This window comes from Engraulis encrasicolus, chromosome 2 (genome assembly GCF_034702125.1).
Source record: "Engraulis encrasicolus isolate BLACKSEA-1 chromosome 2, IST_EnEncr_1.0, whole genome shotgun sequence".
Classification (NCBI taxonomy): domain Eukaryota; kingdom Metazoa; phylum Chordata; class Actinopteri; order Clupeiformes; family Engraulidae; genus Engraulis; species Engraulis encrasicolus.
Window position 1 is genome coordinate 56,523,474 of NC_085858.1, and position 11,258 is coordinate 56,534,731.

Here is an 11,258-nt window from a genome sequence, read left to right on the forward strand (position 1 = left end):
TTAAGTCAATTTTTTAAAATCAATGTTGAATTCGGCCCACGACTTCATTCCAGATTCTGATTTTGGCCCTCAGGCAATTTGAGTTTGACAACCCTGATCTGAGTCAAGACAATCAGGGGACTCAATCATGCTAATCTAAATGCAGTACAACCACAGACGCTCACACGCACACGCACAAGCACACACGCACTCCACAAGGCATGTCTTGAGATTTGTTTATTATTTGTAACAACAAATGGTTCTTCATGTCATTTCAGGAATTGGCTTCATTAAATGCTGTTATATTGTAACCGATGTGTGGGTGTTGTTTTGAGAACTACCTCCTCAGGTAAATGGTTAAAAACTAAACAGAGTTCAAAGTAATCCGTCAGAGAAACTGTTAATAAAGTGTTCACTGTGCAGCTTATAATTAGGGTAAAACATGACAACACAAAACATTAATAGACCAGATATTTACAGTCAGTCTCTAGGAAAGCCAAGAACAACCGTGCTTAAAATTCATTCTAAAGCCTCTTGCCGCAGCACAAACTGGTTGCTTTGGTAACTCCTGACAACAAAGCTTGATTTCTACTGATAGGTGGTAGATTTAGGTCATTGATTGCACATAGACAGAAAGGAAAGAAAAAGTTCCTCCAAATGACATTTCATTACAACTTTTACCTCTTACAGTTTCAGAAGTAGTTACAGTAACAGCTTTAGATGAGCGGCTCATCTCTAACACCAATTAGCCCTTTTCACATGACGTCATACAGCTTCAATCCAATGCATTTTAAGCAGGAAAAGTAGCATCCGGTGACAGACATATAAACGTTAACCACACAGTTCAAAGATCCATGTACAGTTTCTAGGTGCTGGTAAATGCAGGAGTGCTCATCACTTCAAAAGAAAGAAGTTTACCGCACACTTTGTTTGACATTTTTGGAGTTTGATGACGCACAATGCAAAAGAGGCAAAATGCTTTGTTCACGCTCACTGTATCAGTTGTATGGTTCACTCTGAATGAAAGAGCAAAAAGTCGAACAAGCGTGCAGTACACTTCTTTCTTTTGAGGTGTACACTGCATGGTTTTCTATGCTTTCTACACTTCAAAAACAGAACTTGGCTGACGTCACGGTGAAAAAGGTGAATTTCATCAGAGATAGCCATCACGAGCATACACGAAGATCCAGAGAGTGAAAGTATAAAATGTGTACCATATGAACTTGACTATAAATAAGTCACATTTTGATGGGGGAAAAAAAAGAACTAGTTAAAAATGAAAACCGAAAAACTACCGGTAGCTGCTTCAGTCTGTTATGGTTGCATGTTGGTCCATCCCCATTACAATCACATGCGCATGGAGAGGCCACAGTACCCTTGAAATTAATATTCAAAGTAATAGTAATCTGAAAAATTAATTTCAGTGTCCATGAGAAAACAACCTTGTGTCTTCAGATAATGACAAAGAAAAATACAGCGCATTAGTTGATGAGTTATGTCCAGGTAACAAAATTGCAAACACGGCCATTCTTCACTTCTATAACACATTAAAATGAAAGATGAATATTTTAAATAAAACAATACTGACCCTGCATTTTCTTCATATGAAATTTTCACAGATTTGCGCTCTTTAAGTAACTAATCCATTCCTTCTCATTTCATGTCAACTTGCTACTTGGTAGTCCACTTAAAGAAGATAAGAACATTTCTTTTTTTTCATGTGCAAAAGTTTTCTATGCATGTAATTAAGACTATACTCCATCATTCTCAGTCCAATATTCTGAGGTCTGAACAGCAGGATTAAAAATTAAGAAGTTATTACACACACATCAGTGATCAGTATGACCAAAATGTATACTGCAAAACAAAAAAATAAAAAGAAAATAAAACACATGATGGCAATGAGACGTGATGGGAAACATGGCTATGAATGAAAAGGGACTATCAGAGAAACACAACATAGAATGCCTAACATCAGGGCTGCCACAGCCGCTGGGATGAAGTTGTGTGGACCTTATTTAACGGGTAATGCGTCTCCACATCATTAGCATATGCGCTTGTATGTGTAGATGTAGCCGTTGCAGTAGGGACAGGTGTGGGTTACATCCTTCAAGTCGTCAATCAGGCAAGGAATCAAGCAGCAGCCCAGATCACACCTGGGGGTGGGCGGGAAAAGACAGGAAGTGTTTAGAATGTGCGCCGCACATCCAATTAAGCAGATACCGGATCGAAAATAAAAGAAAAAGAAAAATCTGCACGACAAAGACTGTGTGAGGTCGAAACGTGTATGAGGATAAAAACACATGCATTTACCAATACCAAACACACCTCACAGTACCAAGTCTAATACTAATAATCAAAGCTGTAACTGCAAAAAAAAAGTTTAAGGAATTGGAATGAGATTTCCCCTTTCAGTCTGTAGGGCGACAAAAAAATGAAAACTTCTCTGATGTGCTTTAATTCAGAACCGAGTACACTTTACACATTTCAACTGACAACCTCTTAATTCTATTTTTTTTTAATCATGTTTAATTGTGCCGATACAGTACTTAACTTGTATCCTTTTATTTGGACCTCTTTCTTGCCATTTCATGCTGTGCTGTTATGCTTTTTTTTAAAAGCGTGTGAAAACTTGCCTTGCCTTATTTACTGCCACAGACAAGGAAGACCATTGATGAACTTTCTTAAATAAATCACAGTAAGGAAGTTATGGTGTGTATCGATATACCGGTACCATCTTTCTATTCCTCTTTGGCTTACTTACCCCACAAAGAAGCAGAAGAGGCAGAAGAGTGAGTTCATGAGTCCGATGTCGTGGCTGATGCGTGTGACGATGGCCTGCTGGCAGTGGGGACACACCGTCTGTACGGGGCTGGACTGGAACATCTCCCCCTGCAGGACTGTGACGGTAGTGGCGGCCCCCGGCGGCGCGATGACGGTGGCCGTGTGGCTGCCTGCGGGGCCAAAGCGAGTGGGGCCCGGCCCGAACTGGCCCGGCATGCCCTGGGGGAAGTGGCCCGGTGGAGGGTAGAAGCCACCTGGGGATCAGGAACAGCATCAGAAGCTGCTAGATTAGTAGTAGTGGCCATGTTATTCATGCCCTGGTGAAGATACTAGTCAAAACACGTAGGCATATAACCAGAATGTAATAATGGCTTTTTAACTTCAGTAAAGAGTGCCTCAAAAGTGTTCGTCTTTTCCATGGTTATTAGGCACTCTTTCTTTTGATGAGCACCAACTTTTACTGAATAAAACTTGGACTAATGACCCAGTGAAACATTCCCTTTTCTTTTTATTCTGCTTTATTAGTACGTCTCACCGTGATGTCAGACAAGTTCCATTTTTGAAGCTAAGAAGGAAAAACAAGTCCCGGATTCCACAGAAAACAGTGGGGCGAAAATTTCAGTCTATGGTATTGGATGCTTCTTTTCTTGCAATGCATTGAATAGAAGGTGTCTGGTGTGACATGAAAAAGGCTAATTGGCCGTGTACACTTGCGACAGAAACCGACTAAACCAGGAAAGACTGGCGAAGGCGACAGAAGTAAACCAATCTTTGTATAATGCAGCAACTGTGCAAAAGCAGGTGATGTTGAGAGCATTGGGTGTCAGTGCTGTCAAAAGAGAAGTTAAACCTCAGTTAACAATATGAAAATGAGCTATGGCGATCTTCGGCGGCAACCAGCGGAATATCTACATTTTCTTAACACTGAACTTCGGTTGGTTGCTCCCCCTTGATAACAAGTACACTTGGTTTCTTTTTATCACTTTTCGTGTGATCTTGCATTAGGTTTACCTACTTTGAAATGGGGCAACATTCAAACAATCCAGACGTACAGTACGTACAATGTAGGAGTGATGGCATGCTTGCCCCCCATAACATCACTCTGTGATGTTGTGTCATGTTGCTCTAGTTGTTAACATTTTAGGTACTTTGTTGCCAGCCTTATGTGCTGTATAGGTGTGGTAGAAATGGTATACTTGCCCAGATCATCATCATATCATCATATTATTATTGCGTCATGTTGTTCTATTCTGTAGCGGTCCTTCCATCAGAAGTACGTACCGTGTAGGTGTGGTGGCACTGGCATGGGCCCAGCGCCATCGCCAGGGACGTGGGGGGGCACAAAGCCGGGGTGGAACGAGGACTCGTAGGGCGGGGGCCCGTAGTCGGGCGGCAAGGGCTGGCTCTGGATGGGTGCGGAAGTCACAGGGGCGGTACCTGCTGGATAACATGCACAGGCTCACAGTCAAGCACGGGTGAAGCATAAATGCAATTTCGTTTCTTTTTTCTTCTTTTTTTATATTTTTTGAGGCTTTTCAAGCCTTTATTGGTTATTATCAGACAGGACAGTGGAGGAGCGACAGGAAGCAAGCCGGGAGAGAGAGATGGGGAAGATGGGGAGAATGTTGTAGAGCCCCGGTTGATGAAGCTACGCTCTTCTCCATCATCCCCTGAGGTGACTAAGGTGCCGTGAACACAGCACCATCCCTGAGCACTGAACTATTCCCTCACCGAGTGTGTGTGTGTGTGTGTGTGTGTGTGTGTGTGTGTGTGTGTGTGTGTGTGTGTGTGTGTGTGTGAGGTGCAGTGAGCATATCGCTGTCCCTGAGCCCTGCTCCCTCAAGGTGTGTGTGTATGTGGGGGGGGGGGGCTACTACACCACAAGCATGCCTCAGTGTAGAGCCAACATCACAATGTTGTCCTGGAAGAATAAACCAAGACGAGAATATCATAAACTTAATCATGACTGGAATCGCTGTAGGATAATTACTCAATCACAAGCAGCAACAAGATCAAACAAATTCAGATTGTACTTGAATAGAAAAACTTTTCTTGACCAAGGCACTCCATGAAGTAAAAAAAAAAAGGTCATCGCTGAAGAAGGCCCAAGCTGCTGCACGTGGGTGGTTTCAAGCCCTCTGTAGACCAGACATTTTTTGTAGTGCCTTGGTTAAGCGAAAGTTCTTTTCACCTAACCTTGGATAACATACCGTAACCCTTGAACCCTCCAAAAGCCTTTTTGGTTTTCTCTCTGAACAGACTGAGCCTGCCTCTCTGACATGAAACAAATGTAAGATTACCCCCCCCCCCAGCTTAATTTTATTTATTTTTTTAAAAGGGAAAATACATAGAAATAATTACATTGTTACACACAAACATGAACAAGAACACGTTCCCAAACCCCCCACCTACCCTGACTAGACCCCCGCCCCATCCTCCCAAACAAACGTCGGCATGGAACTGGAGACACTCACCTCAATAGCCGAGAGCAGAACACTGAGCAGACTAGACTCTATTATGGACAATCAGCATCACCCCCTTAACGCCACCTTCACTAACCAACTGAGTCTGTTCAGCCACAGACTCCGTGCTTTCACATGCAGGACTGACAGACTAAGGAAGTCCTTTGTCCCATGGGCAATTCAGCTGTTTAACAACACACAGAAGGACACTAAGAAGAACATCATCATAGGGGACTGGACTGCCTGAGATGCCAGAGCTGGCCCAGTCCGGGAAACCTCTTGGTGTGTGTGTGTGTGTGTGTGTGTGTGTGTGTGTGTGTGTGTGTGTGTGTGTGTGTGTGTGTGTGTGTGTGTGTGTGTGTGTGTGTGCTGTCCAATAACTGCACTAAGGAACTTTTGACCCTTGACCACTTGACCACTGGACATACTTGTTTTTCCTGCTTACCACAAGCAAAGACTGTGATCTGTCGGAGCTGGCCCAGTTACTGGGGAACCTCTTTGTGTGTGTGTGTGTGTGTGTGTGTGTGTGTGTGTGTGTGTGTGTGTGTGTGTGTGTGTGTGTGTGTGTGTGTGTGTGTGTGTGTGTGTGTGCTTGCCTAATACACTTACCTGTACTTTACTGTGACATTGTAAGAATTTTCAACCCCTATCATACTCTGTACACGGCCTACTTCTACATACTATACTATATCATAGATGTATCCATCAACACTTGTTGTCTACCTTAACTGACAGAGTATGTTTTTCTGCATTGGTCTATCCCAACTCACAGAATGTCTTTTTGCACAATTACCTTTTCTACATTTATTATCTCTATTATTTTATTTTATTTTCCCCACCCTGATGACTATTCCTGTGTTTATTTTTGTCTTGAAATGTCCATGTGGGCTTTTGTGTATTTGTGTATTTATGTAAGCTACTGGATACCTGAATTTCCCCCTGGGGATCAATAAAGTTACTCTACTCTACTCTACTCTAAACAAAACAAATATAGGGATTTCTGATGGTTTAATACCTGTTATGGGCCCATTCTTCTCATCAACAATCGGGACGCTGGGTCCCCCAGGGTAGGGAGGGGGAGGGTCACTGGCCATGGTGTTTGCAGACACAGACGGAGCTCCAGCCAAACTTCAACCTCGCAGTGCAGTCAGGGTGTGTGGACGCAGGGTGCAGCAGACAGCCCAAGCCATAAGCAGCAACGCACTGGAGCTCAACTCTTACTGCAAGCCAAGCACAACATAAGTTAAAGAAATGTGAAGAAATAAATTCAAATCAGTATGTTTACATATATATTTCACACAATATGTAACAACAGAAATATTTGGTTTTAAGACGTCTGTGTGTGTGTGTGTGTGTGTGTGTGTGTGTGTGTGTGTGTGTATAACATTGTACAAATTATCACCATCATCATTCTATCACTCTAGTGACAACTGTGGCGTGCACTTGTGATAGGTATAATGATGCACAGCCGTGGACAACAGTCAAACTAAAATGCAAACAATTCCAACTCAGTCGATGTACGCCCAAAAAAGTACTGAAACAGAGCATGGATTCTAAATACTGTACTCAAGCAGTTCTGTTACAGAAAATAAGTATTACGCCACCGATTCAGAGATGAACCAATATCGCCTCAGTGTAAACTTTCACCTCTTCAAAAAATCTTTAGAGTGGAATGGAGAAGGCCCCGGTTGTTAGTGGCAAGTGCCCCGCACATACTTAGCAGGGGGCCTTGGAAACCAAAACAATGAAGCCGAACTCCCACTAAGAGGACGGGTCATTTAAAAGCACACTTCAAACGCCAGCGATTCCTATAAATTACTGGAAAACACTAACGCGTATTCTAGACGCCGCTAGGTCTTTATTTCTAGTCGCACGATGGTGTTTATGATTACAGAGCGCGAGAGCCAAAGTCAAAGCCGAGCTGATGCAAGCGAGTTCGATAGAATACCCGGTTTCTCCCCACAGTTTAGGTTGACATTTAACGATTTGACAGCAATGGTTCAACCATAGCTAAAATCAATGCATCCAACCAACAAGAAAAAACATTCGTAAATATGACTCTCATATGAGATATTTGTGGGGTAATTGTAAAAGACACACTGACTCGAACTGTCAGAAGACACGAACACAGCTCTACTCAAACAACTGCAGAAATGTTCTCCGTTTTAAAAAGCATAGTTAGTTAGTTCGGTTAATTTATCCTAGGTGATGCAAACTGTTAAAACCAATTTAATGGGGTAGCTTGCTAGGATTATGCAACCAATAATCTATGTCCAAAATAGCCAGCCTAGTTTCCGCTACAGCGCCACGGCATACAGACTGAGACTCCCAACGGAGTTCGCTCCCGGACGTGCGGTCCCCGGTGTTTCTATCACTCCCGGACTTGCGGTCCCCACCCGATTATATTTCACGTATTATCATATACTGCCACATACAAGCAATTTAGGGTTAGGTTTAGGTTTAGGGTTAGGGTTAGGGTTAAGGTTAGGGTTAGGTTTAGGGTTAAGGTTAGGGTTAGAAACAAAAAACTAACATCAACAAGATAACTGGCTCCGTAATATGGCGGTGGTACCGTTAGTCTGGCTAGTGGGAGCGAGATGAAATGGGAGTGTAATGAGATGGGAGCGTGAATCTGGGAATCAGCGCCACTACAATCACTACTGTCAATGGATAACGTCAGCTTACCAATTGCTAAGGCACAATGTAATACTCCTGTTACTCTAGCAAACAAGGTCATATTGGTACATACACCACAATTATATATCCAATACCTAATGACATTCGAGTATAGTTTGTACATCATTTGTGATTCATCTCACGACACCCAAGTTATGCGGTCTGTTGTCATTATGCTAACATTAGCTCTGGAACATAACGGAACATACACTACGTTCTTATCAGCTAAGCTTCGGTTCGCCACTGCTAGAAAACCATTCCGAGTCATGAAGAAGTTATGTCGATTACCTTTTCAAATATAACATTCACTTTACTGCTCCGTGAAGTATTGAATAAAACGATCAAATTCGCGTTTGTTTAGTCGGAGGCCCAGGTTCCCAGAATGTTCCTCACTCCCATGATGCTCAGCGCACAGTCAATCCGGAAGTTCAACAAAAATGTAAACAGTATGACGTGACCAAAAGCACAGATTTTTTTTCTTCTAGGAAGACTAAACAACGGGCTGTGACCAATGACCTCCTTAGCTGTGACCAAAGTTCTCTCTGATCTGATCAGTGACTCTGACGAGGGGGATAAAGAAAGATATATATTAGTAAGTAAGTAAGTAAGTAAGTAATTAACCACATGGTAGAAGTTTTGCTATTAACCATATGTCTCTCTAATAGACAGGTCATCAGCTGGGAAAATTAGGCCTTTCGTCCTACCGCACTTTTCTCTGTGGATTACTGACCAGAAGCCCTATTGGAAGAAATTAAATCATGGGGCCACGTCAATTTTTGCTCAGAATTCAATATGGCCGCCATTTTCCAAAATGACTTGTTTTCATGCATTATTACATTGTACTATAAGGTGATATTCATGAACGATGAACTACTTTCAGCACTATTCTGTCCTATTTCCTTACATACATGTTTACAAAGGTTGACTAAACTAAAAGAAATGAAAATAAAGTTGGCCACCTTGCAATATCCAAAGGAAAGTGCTGAAAATAATGATTGAAATGCACATACAGAGTCTATGGCTGCGAAAATTAGGCCTATTGTCCTGTCAGGGTTTTCACAGTGGATTACAGACCAGAAGGCCTATTGAAAAAGATGAAAACTTGGGGCCATCTATGTGCTCCAAATTTCAAAATGTTCTCTGTTTTTCAGAATGGCAGACTTTCACACATTTTTCTCAATACTGTAAGGCCATAATTACCGATAAAGATGACCTATTTTTCAGTTAAATTGTCCTATCTCTTTACAGACGTGAGTATAAAGGTTGTCTAAAAAGGCATGAATATATATACAGGGGGTGGACAAAGTAACTGAGACACCTGTCATTTTAGTGTCATTTAGTTCCTCTTGCGTCCACAGTTAATCCTGTTGGATAGGGTTCATCCTTCTTGGTGGTATGCAGACATCACCTTGGATACTGTGGCTCTTGATACATCACAAAGACTTGCTGTCTCGGTCAAAGATGCAACAGTTACACAGAATTTCTCCTTTTTGAACTCTGACATGAGGTCACCCATAATGTTGTGTGCATTGCAAAACTTTGAGCAAAACTGTGCTCTTACCCTGCTAATTGAACCTTCACACTTCACTTTACTGGTGCAATGTGCTTAATGAAGATTGGCCAACAGGCTGGTCCACTTGAGCCATTAAACTTCCAACTCTAAAATGAAAGGTGTCTCAGTTATTTTGTCCACCCCCTGTATCTTGCCACTTTGAAATATCCAAAGGAATGTTGTCAAATGATTGAATTTCACAAACACAGTGGACTGCTGAAAAAAGGCATATTGTCGTGCCAAAGTGTGTGTGTGTGTGTGTGTGTGTGTGTGTGAGCGCGCGCTTGTGTGTGTGTGTGCGCTTGTGTGTGTGTGTGTGTGTGTGCGCGCGTTTGTGTGTGTGTGTGCGTGCGTTTGTATGTGTGTGTACGTGTGCCTGAGTGCGCTTTTCTCAAGTGTGTGTGGCCAGTGTGCTTCTTTACATACACTGACATGAAAGTCTGCCATTCTGAAAAACAGAGAACATTTTGAATTTTGGAGCACATTTGAGATGGCAACCAGCTGGTGAATCTTTTTCAATAGGCCTTCTGGTCTGTAATCCACTGTGAAAACCCTGACAGGACAATAGGCCTAATTTTCGCAGCCATAGACTCTGTATGTGCATTTCAATCATTATTTTCAGCACTTTCCTTTGGATTTTGCAAGGTGGCCAACTTTATTTTCATTTCTGTTAGTTTAGTCAACCTTTGTAAACATGTATGTAAGGAATTAGGACAGAATAGTAGCCTGATAAACCAGACTAAATGTGGATGTCTAATTTAGTCTGGCCTCGATGCATAATACATCCGAAGATTGTTGATGAGAACAACCTTCCCTCAAAACCCTGCCCGCTTTGATTCAAAACACATCTTTGCGTTGTAATTGGTTTGCCAGATTCATGGCATTCTGGCTTCATTGAATCATTATGCGAGGCCAGACCCACCCGTAGACAAAACATTTTGCCGTCCAGCGGGTGGCGCTGGTTCACCAGGCTAACAGAATAGTGCTGAAAGTAGTTCATCGTTCATGAATATCACCTTATAGTACAATGTAATAATGCATGAAAACAAGTAATTTTGGAAAATGGCGGCCATATTGAATTCTGAGCAAAAATTGACGTGGCCCCATGTTTACATTTCTTCCAATAGGGCTTCTGGTCAGTAATCCACAGAGAAAAGTGCGGTAGGACAAAAGGCCTAATTTTCCCAGCTGATGACCTGTCTATAAGAGGTAGTCCAATGGTCTGAACTAGGCTACCATGTAGCATTTCTATGTAGGGCTACTAGGCCCCCTGTTTTCTAGAATCAAACCCTGAATGTCACCTAAATAAAATATGAATTAAGCCAAAAGTGTTAATTTTCATATTAGGGCCTATGGTAGAGTGGAGGTCATTTATTTATAATAATAATAATAATCATAACAAATATTATTATCAATAATAATAATAATAATAATAAAAATGTAATATGGCATTTTATTTATAAGCACCTTTCAAAACAGAGAAGCCGAGAAGCTCTACTCCCCATGGTACTGAGGTGAGAGAGGAGGATGGACAGAGGAGCGAGAGGGAATAGCAATTTGATAAAGATCAGTCAGATGAGGAGGGGTAAGATTGTGGATGGCCTTGAACCTGTGTCTTAGCGGTGTCTTAACAGCTTACACATAATGCAAGATACTAGGGCTGGGTTCAAAAGATCGATCAATGATCCAATATCGATTCACATTTGCAAAGTGTGATATTGACAAAACTTTGTGGATCGATCTTTTGAAGATGATTATAGGCGCTATTTTCTCAACCACATCCTGTAGCTCTCTTCCACTTTCAT

At 42.0% G+C, this 11,258-nt stretch overlaps 1 protein-coding gene across 2 annotated transcripts; it reads right to left on the minus strand.

The window, feature by feature from the left end:
• Positions 1 to 201: 201 nt before the first annotated feature.
• On the minus strand, positions 202 to 8,299 carry cdip1 (cell death-inducing p53 target 1). Of its 2 annotated transcripts, none has more exons than XM_063192599.1 (5): positions 8,190 to 8,299; positions 6,241 to 6,445; positions 4,045 to 4,200; positions 2,744 to 3,017; positions 202 to 2,135 (listed from the first exon to the last, which is right to left on the minus strand). In XM_063192599.1, exons 2-5 carry the CDS (start codon positions 6,317 to 6,319, stop codon positions 2,024 to 2,026), a joined length of 621 nt encoding a protein of 206 aa, XP_063048669.1. In that variant the 5' UTR covers positions 6,320 to 6,445; positions 8,190 to 8,299; the 3' UTR covers positions 202 to 2,023. The 2 variants fall into 2 exon arrangements, with proteins under 2 accessions (XP_063048669.1, XP_063048664.1); XM_063192594.1 differs by having other exon boundaries at positions 4,045 to 4,203.
• Positions 8,300 to 11,258: the final 2,959 nt, after the last annotated feature.

Excerpts from the sequence above, each read along its gene's own strand:
- cdip1 (XM_063192594.1), bottom strand. The coding sequence starts at position 6,319 with ATGGCCAGTGACCCTCCCCCTCCCTACCCTGGGGGACCCAGCGTCCCG. Across the intron at positions 4,204-6,240 it reads GAAGAATGGGCCCATAACAG|CAGGTACCGCCCCTGTGACT; the intron begins GTATTAAACCAT and ends CATGTTATCCAG. Across the intron at positions 3,018-4,044 it reads AGTGCCACCACACCTACACG|GTGGCTTCTACCCTCCACCG; the intron begins GTACGTACTTCT and ends CCTGATCCCCAG.